The following is a 19,501-nucleotide window of genomic DNA, read 5'->3' on the forward strand; positions in this document are numbered from 1 at the left end:
TGCTTGTCTGACATAGAGAAAGAGAATAGAATTTCCCTCCAGCTAAATACTGCAATGACCAAAGCCACGCCACTCCCAAGCACTGACTCCACTCCTCTCCCTAGCAACTGCCTGAAGCTCACTGCCTTAGTGTCATAACGGATATCAAGATGAGCGTCCACATCCAATCCATTACCATGGCAGAGCCAACTCCACGCCTGCCTTTTCTCATCTCCTGCTAAAAGCCACCTCCATCCTTTGGCCTCTCATCTTCCAACAGATATAAACTTCAGCTCAACCAAAACTCTGCTGTCCACATCTCAACTCACACCGACTCTTGCTCACCCAACGTCCCTGTGGTCGATGACTTACACCAGTTCCTGGTCCACCACTGATAAAGTTTTAAAGCTCTCATCCATTTTTGAATTTCACGTGGTCTTGCAGCTTACAAGCCTCAACTTTGATCATCTCCAACTGATACTATGCCTTCACTTGTCCTTCCTCAGCCTATCATTTTTTGAGATACTCACTTAAAGCCAACCAGTTTGCCAAAATTTGTTTATCCATCCCAATATTTCGTGTGGTTGAGTGTCAAATTTCATTTTAACTGGCTTTGAATCATCTTTAGAGTGCTTACAATATTAAAGGCATTACAATAAAGCAAGCTGTGACTAAAGCCTCAAAAGGGTATCTCAGTCACTCTCTCTAATAAGTGCAAAAAGCAGGTCTTTAAGGTCAATCAATGTTCCACTGATTCCAGCGTGAGTTATGTGGAGGATGTGAAAATGAGGAACAGTAGAAAAAGTATGTCAGTTCTATCGTTGGAAGAGTTCTCCAGAACTTGAACTCTGCCAAGATCTCAGATGATTCTGAATGATACAGGAATATTGTAACCAGAATGTCACCTCTTCTCATGTTTTAGGTGGACGTTAAGGACTGATTGACAGTACATGAAGATGACCACAAAGCTCCCCTTTCTCTTGGCCAATTAGACTACAATAATTATACCACCTCAAGGTGATTCATTTACGATATTTCTAAGGTAAGGTGTTGCACATGTCCATTGTATGATATTCAATTGAAATAAGTTAATTCAGTTTTTGTATACTTAGACCCAAAATTATCCCCATGTCATCCAGAAAAGGCTTTTTACATGACTTGGGGTGATCTACCTGCCCGATATGATCGTGAATTCCTCCAAGAGCCATCATTTTCAGCGTGTGCAGAGCCATCTCCAGGGCTCGGGCTCCATTCGCAGAGGTCTTGTTTAAAGCCCAAACACGAAACAGGAAATTAAAGTTTGCTGTTGGGAGAATAACAACAGATTTCATAAAGTCAGGAGCCATCAAATAACCAGTATCCCAGTTCACCAGAAGGTGAGGAAAGACAAATGATAGCCCCCACACTGATCCTCCAAACTCTGCCCCATTCTCCTGGAAAACCCCTCTCTCTCCCCACATATTCAAGCACTACATTCTATTTACCTTCCATGTGCTGTTTCTTGTCTGAACACACAGAATATCCTTCACATATACCTACCTTCCTTTCTTCTTTCATTTCATTTCATTTCTTCCTTCCTTTCATTTACACCCTCCTTGATTCTCATTCTTTCACTAGCAACTTCCTCCCACCCATTATGAAATCGAAGAACCTTGCATTGCCCTCTACTCCTGCTCATTCCTTTCAAGCCTCTCTGGACTCCTTAACTTTTCAATTATCTCTTCTTAAAATTTTAAAACCTATGTTTTTCATGTCCAGTTCTTCAATTGATCTCATCACCACTGTTAGTGCTTCTAGCATTAAAAATCTCCATGGTGTGGATTTAAATTAAAATCACTCTGCTGTGTACTTTCAGGAAAATTAAAGCAGTGGCAGATATGTCTCATCTACAGACATAATTTTAATAAAACAGAATTAACCACACACTGATAAAATCAGATACTTCTTGAAAGTTTTATTTAGACAGTCAAAAAGACTTTAGTCCTTTATTATCTCCAATGATGAAGCAATTAAAATTGGGAATGTGCAAGAGGGAAGTACAGGAAGTCCCCGGGTTACGAACGAGTTCCGTTTTTGAGACTGTCCGTAACCCGATTTTGTCTGTAACTCGGAACAGTGTCCGCACGTGCGCACTTGGCCTGGGGATCGCGGCCGCACATGCGCACTTGGTCCGGGGTTGGGCCAAAGAAGGTGTACCGCCGCCGTGGTAGGATCGGGGGCCGGGCCCGCTTACAAACCGAAGGTCGTTAAGACCACGAAGGTCTGTTCATGTGTACAGACGTTCGTAAGTCGGGCGTTCGTAAGTCCGGGACTTCCTGTATTGGAGGAACAGTGTGACCAAAAGATTGCAGAATTAGAGGATTTACAGGAATGCGGAGAAGCAAGGCCACAGGGCACTTTCATCACAAGATGAGGATTTTAAGATCAAGGCTTCACTGGGCAGGAAACCGGGGAAGGTCTTTAAGCAGAGGAGTGATAGGTTAATGAGACAGTACAAGCAAACATATGAACGGCAATGCACTCAGTGTCACAATGAAGCCATCTGGTCATAGCAGAATCAGGAGATTTGGTCAAAAAAACCCAAAAAGCTAGAATCTTTCCAGGCAGAGTGGGAAGTTGCACATTTTGAGGAAGGAGGGAGATCGAGTTGGTTGGAAATTGGATGGGTTGAAACTCTTCCATGAAGATAAACAACGCCAAAACACAGAAACGCAGTAGGTAAAAAACAGGAAACCCTGGAGCATAAGCGGTGATGTATCGATGAAAGAGATGACAAAAAGTGTAAAGGAAGAAAATATATGGGAGTTCACGGATGAAGATAACTCCAAATCCAGTGTGCCAGGAGATGGGTGACCAGGGAGGGAGGAAGAGACATTCTGTGAAGATAGAAGCTATGAGCACAAAGCAAAGGAGGGAATAAATGCAATGGATAAAATGAGTCACTTTCAAAACATTAGGACAGTGGTTTTTCCGAAAGATTCAATTATCTCTGAATTTTGTCCTGCTGGCACTTCTTAACATCCTCTTCCCCTACGACCTCCACATTCATCCCCAGCGTATTCACAAATTTCTTCACCATCAAGATCATGATCATCACTGCCCCACAGACCCTTTGTGCCCAAATCAAATCCCCCATCTTCCTTTCTCTCTGGCCTAAAACCCCGCTTGCTAGTTTCTCTCCTGTATCTCACCTGGCCTTTTTAAACTCATTTCATCTGTAGGCTCCAACTGTTTGCTCACTGACTCCATTTCGCATGCCCATACAACAGTGAGACATGACATACCCAGGGGCTGGGACAGGGGAATGCGGAATATCGGCCATAATCTCACCCATCCCTTCATATCCCCTTCCTCCCAAAAAAACTTCACTTGAAATATGATAAATTGATTGGCATAGGAACACCATTAAATTTGACAAAAAAACTTCAAGCCCTCTTCTCAATTGTGCACTACATTCAGTGTTAGTCAAAAGGGGTGCTGAGGAAAGAAATTGGTTAGTGACCAACACTTCAACACTCTAGCATGAATTATATCACTTAAGGGACGGCAGCGTTTCCCCATAACATCTGAATTTCTGTCTACAGTTCCCGCTGCCTCAGGAAAGCAGCTAACATAACCAAGAACCCCTCTCACCCCAGTCATTCTTTCTTCTCCCCCCTCCTGTGGGCAGAAGATACAAAAGGTTCAGAGCACGTGCCACCAGGCTCAAGGACAGCTTCTATCCCATTGTTATCAGACTCCCGCACAGACCTCTAACGCGCTAAAAGATGAACTCTTGATCCCCCAATCAACCTCGTCGCGGCCCTTGCATTTTATTTGTCTACCCGCACTGCACTTTCTCTGTAACTGTAGCACTTTATGCTGCTTTCTGTTTTCCTTTTTACTACGTTGATGTGCTTATGTATGGAATGATCTGTCCGGATGGCACGCAAAAAGCTTTTCACTGTATTTCAGAATATATGACAATAATATACCAATATCAATATGAAAATTCACCTCCTTGTGCTCAACCCCTCGTGGCCTCGTTTCCCCGCACCCCCCCCTCCCCCACATGTAACATCATCCAACTCTACAACCCTCCCAAGAACTCAATGTCCCCACAACTCCTAACTCCCCTGTTCCTTTACACACCAGACGTGCCTTTGCCTTAAGCTATCTAGTTCCTTACCTCTGGATTCAGTCACTGAGACTCCCCAGTTCTCCCTCCTTACTTAAACACTACTTCTTTGACCTAGATGCTAGTCATCTGTCCTTTGTCTTGTGTGAAGCACCATGGGACATTTTACTGTTTTAAAGGAGCTATATAAATGCAAATGTACTTATGACTGTCCAAAAAATACTGGGTGTATCTTTAGGCATGTTTATGTTTCTCACCTGGTGATGGGAACTTAGGTGACTCATTGAATCCTCCATATTCATCGTCATAAGAATGAGACAACTGCTGGAAGCACTTCTCCATCACCTGGGGACAAGATGGTGGCACTCCCTCCTTGTCAGAGCTCACTGCTGCACCCCTCTGCAGCGCAACCAGGATCTTGTTGCCACGTTCGATAATTCCACTCCGGTTTTTCTTCCACTGAAACAAATGTTTGAAAGGTGAACAAACATGGAAGCAAAAAATTTAAATCTTCCTAATTGCTTGAGAAGTACTTCCACTGAGGGTTAAACGTACAGTAACACCCAGTGGAAACAACCAGCCAAAAACCGACTCTGCAAATGGTCATGGAGGGAGACAGCATAGACAGGCCCTTCGGCCCAACAAGTTCATGCCAAGCATCAACCATCCATTTATACTAATCCTACATTAAACCCATTTTTTAATACTTACATACTCCCCACCTCATACTCCCTTCAGATTCTACCACTCACCGACACACTAGGGGCAATTTACAGCAGCCACATAACCTACAAACCTGCATGTCTTTGGGATGTGGGAATAAACCAGAGGAAACCCACACAGTCATAGGGAGAACATGCAAACTCCATAGAGACAGTACCAACAGTCAGAATTGAACCCGGTCACTGGCACTGCAAGACAACCGTTCTATTAGCTGCACCACTGTGTCACCAATGTTCCAGCAGCTCATGGAGTTTAAGCAATCGTAATTAAACTGAATTCATGACTGGTGTGGTGTCATGACAACCTTTCCCTCAATATCAGCAAAACAAAAAAGCTGATCGTTGACTTCAGGAAGGGGGGTAGTGCACATGCTCCTGTTTACATCAACAGAGAGGGCTGAAAGCTTCAAGTTCCTTGGAGCAAACATCAACAATAACTTGTCCTAGTCCAACCATGTAGACACTGCAGCCAAGAAAGCTCACCAGCGCCTCTACTTCCTCAGGAGTCTAAAGAAATTAGGCATGTTCCCTTTGACCCTCACCAACTGTTATCAATGCACCATAGAAAGCATCCTATCTGGATGCATCATGGCTTGGCATGGCAACTGCTCTGCCCAAGACCACATGAAACTGTGGAGAGTTGTGGACACAGCCCAGCGCATCACGGAAACCAACCTCCCCTCCAATGGTCTATACCTCTCGCTGCCTCTGTAAAGCAACCAACATAATCAAAGACTGAACCCACCCCGGACAGTCTCTATTCTCCCCCTTAGCATTGGGCAAAAGATACAAAAGCCTGAAAGTATGTACCACCAGGCTTCAGGACAGTTTCTATCCCTCTGTTATAAGACTTTTGAACGGTCCCCTAGTACGATAAGATGGATTCTTAACCTCCCAATCTACTTCATCATGGCCTTGCGCTTTATAGTCTATCTGCACTGCACTTTCTCTGTAACTGTAACATTTTATTCTGCATTCTATTATTATTTTCCCTTGTACTAGCTGTAAGGAAAGAGTTAAGTTAGCCAAAAGTCATTTCTGATTCCTCCTTAGGATGTGCAGTAGTGTGTAACACAAATGGTGTCAACTCAGACTGCGGGAATGTTTGAGAACTTATGGGAGTACAGATGCACATCCTTGAGATTAGGTACCAGTGAAGAAAGTTTTCTTCTTTACAGACCTGTTGTCTCTGTTTCTAAGTTAGGTGTCTAGGCCAAAGGTCGCAAGTGATAAGAAGGTACAGGCTGGTACCACTGAGGAATGGAAAAGTACTGGGGTAAAAGTTATGCTAAGTTTTCGAGGGGTATAAAAGGGGGCACCTTCTTTCTGCAGATCAGGACCTTCCCTCCAGCTGGGTCGCAACCAGTGCTAAGACACAGACAGAAGGCTGTGTGAAAGGCTGTCGGACACCTGAGGTTCCCTCCGGCATTATACAGATCAGTTCATTGGTTGGTTGATAAGTATTATTTTGCTTCCTTCTGTATTTTAAGTATTCTTCTTCCTTTCTGTATTTTATTCTTTATATAACTCTAACAAAGTAGCTTCTATAACCTTTAACGTGTGTACATTGCCTCCTTTGTTTGCAAATACCTCTTGCTGCTGAATCAGGAAAGAATAAGGAACGAATTTTAAAATATCTTTATTACTCAATGCACTGTTGTAATGATTTGTATGGAAGGCATGCAAAATAAAGTTTTCACTTTACCTCAGTACGTGTGACAATAATAAACCAATTTACCAATTCTTTATTTACTCAAATTACTATAATTTTGTTTTCTCAAATTATGCCTGCTTCTTGCTTCCCTTAAACTCAGCTGTTTTATCATGACGACTCCTTCTACAGAACATGTTGTACTTGAAAATATATCATTCTTCCTTCATCGTTGTTGGATGTGAATACTGGAACTTTCTACCCATTAGCACCATGGAAGTATCTTCACCAATGGTTCAAGAAAATGGCTCAACGACACCTTTCCACATGATGTTAATGAGTAAACCAAAAATCCAATCAACTCCATCCTAGATGTATAAATTTACTAAGGCAAAATTAAACAAATTTTCCTTACACGATTAAAACAAAGAAAGCAAATCTCCAGAGTGCCTATCTAACCCCCGTCAAAGCCAGGGCCTGACGGGTTGCATCATGGCCTGGAAGGGCAATTCCAATGCACAGGAACGCAAGAGGCTGCAGAGGGTAGTGAACGCAGCCCAGTCCATCACAGGCACAGCCCTCCAAAGCATCACCATCGAAAGCATCCACATGAGGTACTGCCTCAAGAAGATGGCACCTATCATCAAGGATCCCCACCATCCAGGTCATGCCCTCTTCTCACTGTTACCATCGAGCAGGAGGTACAGAAGCCTGAAGTCCCACAATGCCAGGTTCAGGAACAGCTACTTCCGTATAACCATCAGATCCTTGAACCGACCTGCACAACCCAAACCCTACCTCAGCAACGGAACACTACGGACCACCTCTTGCACTACCATGGATTTGCTTCTAAATGTGCTTTTACATTAATGTCTTGTTTTGCAGTCTTTTTCTCCACTGTCTTGTATAATCTATGTACAGCTTATGTATAACTTTATGTTCTGTGTGTTGTCTGAATCCATGTGCCTGTGATGCTGCTGCAAGCAAGTTTTTCATCGTACCTGTACCTCACCGTACTTGTGCACATGACAATAAATTAGACTTGACTTCAACAAAGGAGCTTTTATCTTCTTGAGCTTGTTCCTCCATTCAATTAGATCATGCCTGGCTTGTGAACTTAACTCCATCCAACTGCTTTGGTCTTGCATACCTTAAGACCTTTATCCAACTGAAATAGATATGTCCAAGGATCCAAAAATGACGAGACAACTTCACAACATCATTTAACACCAAAGGATAGCAAACCTGGTCAGCCAAGTTCTTCAGCACTGTCTTAAAGCCTGGCCGATGTGAACCATCCTCGGGGGCAAAGTAGGTCCCTCCGACAAAGGGCTCAAGGTCAGGGGTCAACCACACACTCATCGGCCAACCTCCACCTCCACTTGTAGCCTGCAATCAGAAAGGAAAAGAACCATCGTTAAAGCTCCTGTTGAAAATTTGTACCAACAGACACCACATCAGATCTTCTTTCCAACTACTCATTAAAAACTGCCGAAACTATAAGATTTCTTTATTAGTCACGTGTACGTCGAAACACACAGTGAAATGCATCTTTTGTGTGGAGCGTTCTGGGAGCAGCCCACAAGTGTCACCACGCTTCTGGCGCCAACATAGCACGCCCACAACTTCCCAACCCGTACGTCTTTGGAATGTAGGAGGAAACCGGAGCACCTGGAGGAAACCCACGCAGACACAGGGAGAACGTACAAACTCCTTACAGACAGCGGCCGGAATTGAACCTGGGTCACTGGCACTGTAAAGCGTTACGCTAACTGCTATGCTACCATGCAGGGAAGAGACTTTAAAAGCAAAGACATACTAATATAATGCCTTATATAATTTCTGCGAATTCCAAAGTGCTTTACAGCCATTACAGTGATGACTACACTTCAAAATACTTAATGTAGAAAATGTGACAGCCAATTTACACACAGCAATCTCCCCAAAACAGTAATATGATAAAAGAGCCCAAGAAACAGAAGCAGAAGGTGGCCATTCGGCCCCTTGTGCCTTCTCAATGTGATCATGGCTGACCTTTTACCTCAGTGTCACTTTCCTATCCAATCTCATTTCCCTTGATTCTCTCAGTGTACAAAGATCCATCAAGCTCAACCGACAGAAAATTCTGACGCTGCCATTTCCGATAATTTGACGTTGACTAACATTGACCAGACACCGGAGATAATTTCCGTCTCGCGCCGTGGTATTGTTTACACCCACACAAGAGGGCACACTAGTCATCAGTTTAGACTTCTCAAGCAAGACCCATAACATTGCAGAATTTCCTTGGTGCTAAATAAAGCGTCAACCGAGATTTTGGGCTCAAGCCTCTGCAGTGGGTCTTGAACCAACGACCTTGGGTTCTCAGGCACGAATGCCACCAGTGTGACAGACTTAAAACTTTCCATGCTGCAATCACAGAGAGTGATTGCACCTCCAAAAGAGAATCACCAAAGATTTGAACAACAGTGGCTGACATTTCAGTGATATAATTTCACTTTAGTTCAATTTTTCAGGACGTGAAGGTCACTGGCAAGACCAGCATTTATTGCCCATCCTTAAATGCCCTCAAGGATGTGGTGAGCCACCCTCTTGAATCTTTACGGTCCTTCTGGTAAAGTTATTTCCACAGTGAAGGGAGTTCTAAGATTCATATCTAGGGACGACAAAGGAAGAACATTAGAGTTACGCAAGTCCAGATGGTGCATGACTTGGAGGAGAAATCCCAAGGGCTGGTGTTCCCATGTGCTTGCTGCCTTTGTCCTTGGTGGTAGACGCCACAGGCTTAGGAGGCGCTATCAGACTAGCCCAGGTGAGTAAATGCAGTGCATTTTGAAGATGGCACGTATTGTGGATACTCAGTTAGAGAGAATGAATGGCACGGTAGTGTAGTAGTTAGCATAACGCTATTGCAGCGCCAGCAACCTGGGTTCATTTCCGGCCGCTGTCTGTAAGGAGTTTGTACGTTCTCCCCGTGTCTGCGTGGGTTTCCTCCGGGTGCTCCGGTTTCCTCCCACATTCCAAAGGCGTACAGGTTAGGAAGTAGTGGGCACGCTACGTTGGCCCCGGAAGCATGGTGACACTTGTGGGCTGCCCCCAGAACACTCTACACAAAAGATGTATTTCACTATGTGTTTCGATGTACGTGACTAATAAAGATATCTTATCTTATCAATGAGGTGCCAATCAAGCGACCTGCTTTGTCCTGGATGGTGTTGAACATTGAGGGTCATTGGAGCTGCATTTATTCAGGCAAGTGGAAAGATCTTCATCATACTTCTGACATCCCTTGTAGCTGCTGGAAAGGCTCTGGGAATGCCAGGAGTTGAATCAGTCACCACAGGATACTCAGTCTCTGTCCTGCACTTATAGCTACAATATTAATGTCTGGTCCAGTTGAACTTCTAGTCAATGGTGAGCCCCAGAATGTGGATGGTAATAACCTTGAAAGTCAAGGGTGGTTGGTCAATGCCTGGCACGTCTGTAATACAAATGTTACTTGCCACTTATCAGCCTATGCCTATATGTTGTCGAGGTCTTGCTGCATGCAGGCATTGACTGCTTCATTTGCTGAGTTGTGAATGCTGTGCAGTCATCTCCACTTCTGCTACACTGTCAAAGGTGTTGCCTTTCAAAGGAAACATTAGTCTAAGCTGGAACATGGAACCAGTGAGGTGACAGTGCCACCCAAGCTGTCAACTTTTATTTATTTGGAGTTTGGACTCAATTTGGTTCTGAAGTGTGAACTGTTTGTTGCATCTCATTCTGCAAAACAAAAAAATAAACACAGCTCCATCTGTTGCAATCTGCCTCACCGTCTGTGATCATATTACTTGCACTAACGTTTGTCTGGGATTGATCACCCTGCATTTCTTCGATTCAGTGGACTTTGGGGCATTTCCTACTCTGGTCTCAGTTAGGAGGGTACTTTAAACACAATCCTCTCCTGCACGTACTACCAGCTCCTTATTAACTCCTCTCTCACTGCGAATTGACAATAAGAGAAGAACATACAAGCAGAGACTGGTGTGCATGAAGCATGAGTTGCAAAGCAAGGAAAAAATCCAACATCAGTTACTTTTCACTTTTGGTTGTGGATAACATTGGCAAAGCTTACATTTCCTGACAATTCCTAATGGCTTGAGGAACAGGTTTGTAAGAAATTGCTCATGTTTGTAAGAACAGTAGGGTTGTATTAGTGGGAGATTTTAATTTCCCCGGTATTGACTGGACCACCCAGAGCGTTAAGGGCCTGGGTGGGGTAGAATTTGTGAAATGTGCCCAAGAAAGTTTCCCAAGTCAATATACAAGAGGGCGATACTGGACCTCCTCTTTGGGAACGAGGCAGGGCAAGTAACTGAAGTGGCAGTCAGGAAGCACTTTGGCTCTAGTGACCATAATCCTATTAGTTTTAAGGTAGTGATAGAAAAGGAGAAGACAGATCCATAGGTTAGGGTTCTAAACTGGAGCAGGGCTAATTTTGGGGGAACTAGGCAAGATGCAGCAGAAGTCAGTTGGGTGAGTCCGTTTAAAAGGAAAGGAATGAATGGCAAGCGGGAAGCTTTTAAGAGTGCGATATCAAGAGTTCAGGGGCACCATGTTCCTGTTAAGAGTGCAGGGTAAACCTGGCATGATTAAGGAACCTTAGATGACGAGAGATATTGAGGCTTTGGTTAAGAAAAAGGAGGCATACATTAGGTTTAGGAGGTCGGGGACGAGTGAATCCCTTGATGACCATAAAAACATTAAGAATATACTTAAGAGGGAAATCAGGAGGGCAAAGAGAGGGCATGAGATGGATCTGGCAGGAAAGATTAAGGAAAATCCCAAAAGGGTGTATAGATATATTAAGAATAAAAGGGTGGCTAGAGAGTAGGCCTCCTTGGAGATCAGCAGGGCCATCTACGTCTCGAGCTGCTGCAGATGGGTGAGATTTTTAACGAATATTTCTCCTCAGTATTTACTGAGGAGAAAATCATGGTTGCTCAAGAGATAAGGAAACAAGTGGAGATGTTTTGGAGGACATTCATATTATCAGGGAGGAGGTATTTGCAGCCTTACAGCACATTAAAGTGGATAAATCCCCAGGGCCTGACCGAGTGCATCCTTGAACTTTGTGGGAGGCCAGAAAAGAAACTGTGGAGATATTTGCTTCATCGTTAGGCACTGATGAAGTTCCCGAAGACTGGAAGGTGGCTAATGTTGTTTGAGAAGGGTAGCAAGGACAAGCCAGGGAACTACAGGCTGCTCAGCCTGACATCAGTAGTGGGAAAGCTACTGGAGGGAATTCTTAGGGACAGGATCTACCTGCATTTAGATAGACAAAATCTGATTAAGAGGAGACAGCACAGCTTTGTGCATGTTTGACAAATCTTTCAGAATTTTTTGAAGCAGTAACCAAAAGGGTAGATGAGTATAGGGCAGTGGATGTTGTCTATATGAACTTTTGCAAGACCTTCGAAAAGGTTCCACATGGCAGGCTGGTCAGGAAGGTTAGGTCCCAGGGAATCGAGGGAGAGCTAGTTAGGTGGATTCAAAATTGGCTCAGAGGTAGGAAGCAGAGGGTGGTGGTTGAAGGTTCTTTCTCAGAACAGAGGCCGGTGACTAGTGGTATGCCACAGGGGTCTGTATTGGGACCCTTGTTATTCGTTACTTATGTAAATGATTTGAATGTGAATGCACAAGGCTTGGTTTCTAAGTTAGCAGATAACATGAAATTAGGAGGTGGTGTTGATAGTGAAGAAGGTTATCATAGTTTACAGAGATCTTGATCAGTTAGGGAAGTGGACAGAGGAGAGGCAAATGGATTTCAACACAGATAAGTGTGAGGTGATGCATTTTGGAAAGTCGAGCCAGCATAGGACTTATACCATGAATGGTGGGGCACTAGGGAGTGTAATGAAACATATGAACCTAGGAGTACAAGTGCATACATTGTTTCTTGAAAGCAGTGGCACAGGTAGACAGGGTGGTAAAAAAGGCATTTGGCACGCTGACCTTCATCAGTCAGGGCACTGAGTATAGAAGTTGGGACATTATGTTGCAGTTGTGTAAGTCGTTGGTGAGGCCACACTTGGAGTACTATGTACAGTTTCGGTCACCCTGTTAAAGGAAAGACATGGTTAAACTGGCAAGAGTGCAGAGAAGCTTTACAAGGATGTTGCCAGGACTGGCGGGCCTGAGTTATAGGGAGAGGCTGGCAAGGCTAGGTCTCTATTCCTTGAAACGGAGGAGAATGAGGGGCAACCTTATAGAAGTGTTTAAAATTATGAGAGGCATAGATTAGGTGGATGGTAACAGTCTTTTCCCTAGGGTAGGGGAGTCCAAAACTAGGGGGCATAGGTTTAGGGTGAGAGGGGAAAGATTTAAAAGGGACCTGAGGGGCAACTTTTTCACACAGAGGGTGGCAAGTATATGGAACGAGCTGCCTGAGGAAGTGGCTGAGGCAGGTACAATAGTGTCATTTAAGAAGCACTTGGATGGGTACATGGAGGGGCGGGGCTTGGAGAGATATGGGCCAAACACAGGAAATTGGGACTAACTGGGTGGGCAGCGAGGTCGGCATGGACTGGTTGGGCTGAAGGGCCCGTATCCATGCTGTATCGGTCTATGACTGTGGCTCTCAAGGTGAAGGTAGGCCCATTCTACAACTGCTGTGATCCACAGGGTGCAGGCACTTCAGCAAAATTACAGGATAAAGGGGCTCCTGGATTTAGACACGGCAACAAAAAGATAGTGTGGTACTCAGAGGGTAGATTGGAGGCAATGGGGCTTCTGTTGACTGCTGTCAACAGGAGCGTGGCAACTCATTGCAAGCTGCTCTCTGCAGATCTACTCATTACTTTTTCTATAATCATTCTATTCATTTAAATTTAGTTTCTATGTCACTAAGTATACACTTTACTCTGTATTCTGTTATTGTTTTTACCCTGTACTACCTCAATGCATTGTGTAATGAATTGATCCGTACGAATGGTATGCCAGACAAGTTTCTCATTGTACCTCAGTACAAGTGACAATAATAAACCAATACTAATAGATGGTTGTGGTCTGTGGCTGTGGGAGGTGCAAGTGAAGGAACTGCAGCACGTGGCTGCAGAATGCCCAAAAGTGGGAGAGGTCTCCCCTGAGCCCAGTCATTGTGCACCAGTGGCAAAGGGAGTGAACATTTAAAATAATGTTTGGACTGACAAATGAGTGGAGTGCAGGTGGTGTTGAATTTCTCTTGTGCTTGTGTAGACATGTGAAAAATATTGCCTCGCACTGATGACTTGCACCTTGCAGGTGAGATTTCAGAAGTCGTGGATATTATGCCCTAACACTACTAGTGACACAAATGACTTGTTTAGAGTCCTAAAGAAAACTTGTGGTTTGGCCAGCCAGGCTGGTAGGTTCATTTCCACCAGAGGTTATGCAAGAGCCACGCTACAGCAAAAGGTAGCTCAAGCACAATGTAGTACTTAGTGTAACAATAAATTTTACATTCCTTCTGATCATCTCCGCATTGAAAGTGATGACTCCACTCACAGTACACATCTCTTTCCAAGTCTTTTAGCTGCAACTCAGTGGTCACAATCACTTCCAAGTCAGACCAACACTCCTCATGCAACACAAGGAGTGGAAAGTGCCATCCTTTGGATGAGCCATGACTTGCCTATTCAGGTAAAAATAATGGATCCCAAAGCACCATTTCCAAGAGCAAAGCAGTTCCTCCCAGTGCCTTCTCAAAGTTTAGCTCTCAAAATATCATTAAAACATTGCTGACTGCAGGATTTTGCTCTACAGAAAAAGCCGTTGCATTCCTTTCACCTTGAAGTTACACTTTGTGATGCAGATATTTTAGGACGTCCTCTTTTTGTCAGAAATTATATACAATTCTAAACTTCTAAACTCAAGAGACCATAGGCCCAGTCTGCTTAATCTCTCCTCATACAACAAACCCGCTGTAACTACGAATCAATGTGGTGAACCTTCACAGCCCTCTAACACAAGCATTTCCTTCCTCAGTTAGGGAGACCAGACCTGTACGTACTATTCCAGACGTTACCTCTTCGGGGTTCTATATAATTGGAGCAAAACGTTTCTACCTCAGTTCTCGTACAACTTGGATTTGAGGACCAAATGTCGCATTGTCAAGTTTGCTGATGACGCAAAAGTAGATGGCACTGTAAGTAGGCAGGAGAATGTCGAGAGGCTTCAACGAGATATTGGCAAGTTGAGTGAGTAGGCAAAAAAGGCGGCAGATGGAATAAAAATTCATGGAGTTATACAGCACAGAAACAGGCCCCTTGGCCCAACTCGTCCATGCCAACCAAGATGACTATCTACACATTTCCCAGCGTTTGGCCCATATCCCTCTAAATCTTTCCGGTCCATGTACCTGTCCAAATGTCTTTTGAACATTGTAATTGTACCCACCCCTAACACTTCCTCTGGCAGCTCGTTCGATATACCCACAATCCTTGGTGTGAAAAACTTCCCACTAAGATCCCCTTACAAACTTTCCCTTCTCACCTTAAAACCTATGCTCAATGGTTTTAAACTCCCCCGTCCTGGGAAAAACACAGCGGCTATCTACTCTATCTATGCACCTCAGCATAAGGTCACCCCTGAGCCTCCTTCCCTCCAGGGAAAATAGTCCCAGTCTCTCCTTATAACTCAAGCCCTCCGAGTTCATTTTTCCACATAATGTGGAACAATGTGTAGATATCCACTTTGCTGCAAAAAAACAGAAAAGTAGGTATTAAAATGTTGAGAGATTGGTAATGTTGGCATTCAGGTCATTGAACACCAACATGTAAATGCAGCAAGCGATGAGGAAAGTGAATGGTAGGTTAGCCTTTATCATGAGAGGGTTTGAGTATGGGTTAAAGACGTCTTGCTGTAATTATAGTCTTGGTGAGACCATACTTGGAATATTGTGTACAGCTTTGGTCTCCTTACCCAGAACAAAAATATGTATTTGCCACACAGGGAGTGCAGTGAAGATTCACCAGACTGGTTACCGGGACAGCGCGCTTGCCACGAGAGGAGAGACTGAGTAGACGAGGCCTGTATTCTCTAGAGCTTCGAAGCACAAGAAGCTCATTGAAACTGACAAAACTCTTCCAGGATTCAACCGGCAGAATATAGGAAGGATGTTTACTGTGGTGGGGCAGTCTAGAACCAGCGGAAGGGCTGCACTGTTTCAGATTGAGATGAAAAATTTCTATATGCAGGGGGTTGTTAATCTTTCAAACTATCGACCCACAAAGGCTTTGAAGACTCAGTCAATGCATCTATTTAAAACAGAGACTGGTGGATTTCTGGATATTACGGGAATCCAGGGACGGTTCAGGAAAATGCCATTGAGGTAGGAGGTCAGCCATGGCATAGCAGCCTTGAAGGGGCAAATGGCCTACTCCTGCTCCGATTTCTCACAATAAAGGCCATTTGCCTTTGTAATTGTCGACTGAAACTGCATATGAACTTTCAATAATTTGCAAACAAATATATCCAGGTCCCTGTGAACAAATTTCACTCTATCTAAAAAACACTCTTCCTTTCTACTTTTTTCTACACAAGTTGATAACCTCACACTTTTCCACATTACATTCCATCTGTCGTGTCCTTGTCCGTTCACTTAGTCTGCCTCCTGAAGTCTTTGTATCCTCCTCAGAACCCATACTGCCACCTGGCTTTGGATTGTCCCCAAATTTAGGGAACTTGAAGAGAATAAAAAATGAGATTAGTATAGGATTAGTATAAACAAATGCTCGATGGTCAGCATGATCTCTTTGGGCTGAAGGACCTGTTTTCTGCTGCATGGATCTATGACTTTAACTTGGATATATTACACTTGATCCCCTTATCAAAGTCACTGATATAAATTGTGAACAGCTGGTGTCTCAGCACCAATCACGAAGGCACCCTGCTGATCACTGTCTCTCAACTCAAAATTCACTCAATTATTCCAACTTTTTTTGTTTCCTGTCCATTAAATAATCCTCAATCAATACAAGTATATTACCCCCAAAAACGTGTGGTCCAATCTTATTTAATTAGCTCTTGTGTGACACCTTTCTCAAAAGCTTTCTGAAGACCACATCAACTTATCATCCATCCTGCTTGTGACAACCTCAAAACATTTGAACATATTTGTCAACCATGGTTCCCCTTTCATAATAATGAATCTGGATTGAGTCATTATTTTCTGATTGCCCTGTTACCACTTCTTTTATAACAGATTCCACCATTCTCCCTACCACTGACGTCAGACCAAATGGCCAATAGTTCCCCATTTTCCTTCTCCCTATTTTCTTGAGGATTAAGGTTAGATTTGCTACCTTCCGATCTGTGAGAACCATTCTAGAATCTATGGAACTTTTAAAGATAACAACCAGCACTTCCACCATCTCTAAAGCTACCCGGGATACAGGTCATCAGGTCCTGTGGATTTATCAGATTTCAGTTCCATTAATTTCTCCAATACTATTTTTATTTAATTAATACTAATTTCTTTCAGCTCATTCATTCTAGTCCTCCACTATTTCCATCAGATTTTTTGAGCCTTTTTTCATGAAGACAGATACAAAAAACTTTTAAAAATTTCCTGCTATTTCCTTATTCAATAGAATTTCTCCTGTAAAAACAGAAACTGTTGGAAACACTCAGGCAGCATCTGTGGAGAGAAGAACAGAGTTAATGCTTCGGTCAAAGACCCTTCATCAGGTCTTCGACATAAAACGTTAACTTTGTTTCTCTTAGTTGGGAAGTCATGTTGCAGCTGCATGAAACAATGGTTGGACAATATTTATGAGTATTGTGTGCAGTTCTAGTCACCGCATTACAGGGAGGATGTGGAGAGGGTGCAAAAGAATGCTGCCTGGATTAGAGGGTATTAGCTCTAAGGAGACATTGGACAAACTTGGATTGTTTTCTCTGCAGTGTCAAGGCTAAGGGGCAACCTGATAGAAGTACGTAAAATTATGAGAGGCATGGATAAGGTAGATAGTCAAAGTCTTTTTTCCCAGGGAAGAACTGTCTAATACCAAAGGGCATAGGTTTGAGGTGAGAGAGAGAAAACTCAAGGGAGACAAGCTTTTTTTGTTACACAGTGGTAAGTGCCTGGAACCCACTGCCAGGGGTAGTGGTGGAAGCAGATGTAATAGCAACATTTAAGAGGCGTTTAAACAGGCACACGAACAGGCAAGGGATCGAGGGATACAGACCACATGCAGGCAGATTGGATTAGTTTAAATTGGCATCATGGTCGGCAGAGACATCATGGGCCGAAGGGTCTGTTCCTGAACTGTACTGTCCTGTGTCATATTTTCTGGTTTATTTGCATTAAAATTGAATCCTTTTCTGAACTATAAATAGAAACTACATGCTCAGCCACCCAGAGCCTGCAAACTTATGAAATGTTACTTTGTTGGCTGGATGGCATTTAAAGTTTGTTAAAGTAGACAGTGGGGTCACCCTGCTGTCTGCCACATCACTGGGTCCTTTTCAAATGCCTCTCCCCAGTGGCTGAAGAGCTGCTCCCCGAATCACAACATGGATTCTGTCCATCCAAAGGCATGGTGGACATGACCTTCACTGCGCGGCAACCCCAAGAAAAATGTAGGCAACAGCATTAGCCGTAGTACAGGTTTCCGACCTCACCAAACCCTTTGATTCCATCAATTGGGAGGGTCTGTGGAACACTTTCCTCAAATTTAGCTTTCCGCAGGAATCCCCCTCCATTTCATGCTTGCTCCACGATGGCACGCAAACCAAGATATTAACTAATGGGTCCAGTGAATGTCAGTGAAGACTACAGTCAAACAAGGTCACATCACTGCCCAAAAACTTTTCTCCAATGGTGCACCTTACCTCCAACAAACCTCCCACAGGAGTGGAGCTAATGTTAGAACTAATGGGAAGCTGTTGAACCCTTGGTGACTGCAAATTCACTCTTGAACCAAAGTTACCCAAACCTCAGTATCAAGCTGCAGTATGCAGATGACATTTACTTCTGCACACGCTCAGAATCTGAGTTTCATGTCATCAACAGCTCTTGCCCTGAAACATTTGCGAGGATATTTCTTACTCTTAACATCCGCAAGACAACGCTCTCCACCAACCTGCCCTGGATGCATCACACTGCTCTCCAAAAATAAAGATTCACTGCAAGACCCTAGCAGACATGACCAATGAGGATTGACGATCAATTGCACCACTAATGCAACAAACAGTTTGCTGGAGGAACTCAAGCAGGTTGAGCAGCATCTGTGGGGGAATAGGAGTTGTCGACCTTTCAGGTCGAAACCCTGCATTAGGACACCAATGCAGAGTTTCGACCCGAAAGGTCGACAGTTCCTTTCCTCACCAGATGCTGCTCATCTCACTGAGTTCCTCCAGCAAACTGTTGCTTTAGTGGTGCAATTAATCATAGAAAGCACCCACTGCAGAAAGGATCCTATCACGGCTTGGTATGGCAACTGCTCTGCCCGATACTGCAAGAAACTGCAGAGGATTGTAGACACAACTCAACACTTCATGGAAACCAGCCTCCCCTCCATGGACTCTGTCTACACTTCTCTCTGCCTCGGTAAAGCAGCCAACATAATCAAAGACCCCACCCACCCCGGACATTCTCTCTTCTCCCCACTCCCATCGGGCAGAAGATACAAAAGCCTGAAAATACGCACCACCAGGCTCAAGGACAGCTTCTATCCTGCTGTTTTAAGACTATTGAACAGTCTTCTAGTATGATAAAATGGACTCTTGACCTCACAATCTACCTCCTTTATGGCTTGCACCTTATTGTCTGCCTGCACTGCACTTACTCTGTAACTGTAACACTTTATCCTGCATTCCATTATTGCTTTTCCCCTGTACTATCTTGATGTACTGATGTGATGAAATGATCTGTACGGATGGCATGCAAAACAAAGTTTTTCCGCTGTACCTCAGCACACGTGACAATAATGAACCAATTTACCAGACTGTCTGTTGCTCCATATTCCAGCACATGCAGTCTCCTGTGTCACCACTAATGCATTAGCA

General features: G+C 43.8%; 1 protein-coding gene across 1 annotated transcript in view; it reads right to left on the reverse strand.

Moving 5' to 3' along the window:
• The window catches only part of spata20 (spermatogenesis associated 20), a 292,534-nt gene that overhangs the window by 255,505 nt on the left and 17,528 nt on the right, over positions 1-19,501 (reverse strand). The window contains 3 exon segments of the mRNA XM_052033175.1: positions 1,152-1,282; positions 4,354-4,555; positions 7,715-7,858. Of these exon segments, the coding sequence (XP_051889135.1) occupies positions 1,152-1,282; positions 4,354-4,555; positions 7,715-7,858 (477 nt within the window).

This window comes from Pristis pectinata, chromosome 18 (genome assembly GCF_009764475.1).
Source record: "Pristis pectinata isolate sPriPec2 chromosome 18, sPriPec2.1.pri, whole genome shotgun sequence".
In the NCBI taxonomy this organism is placed as follows: Eukaryota; Metazoa; Chordata; class Chondrichthyes; order Rhinopristiformes; family Pristidae; genus Pristis; species Pristis pectinata.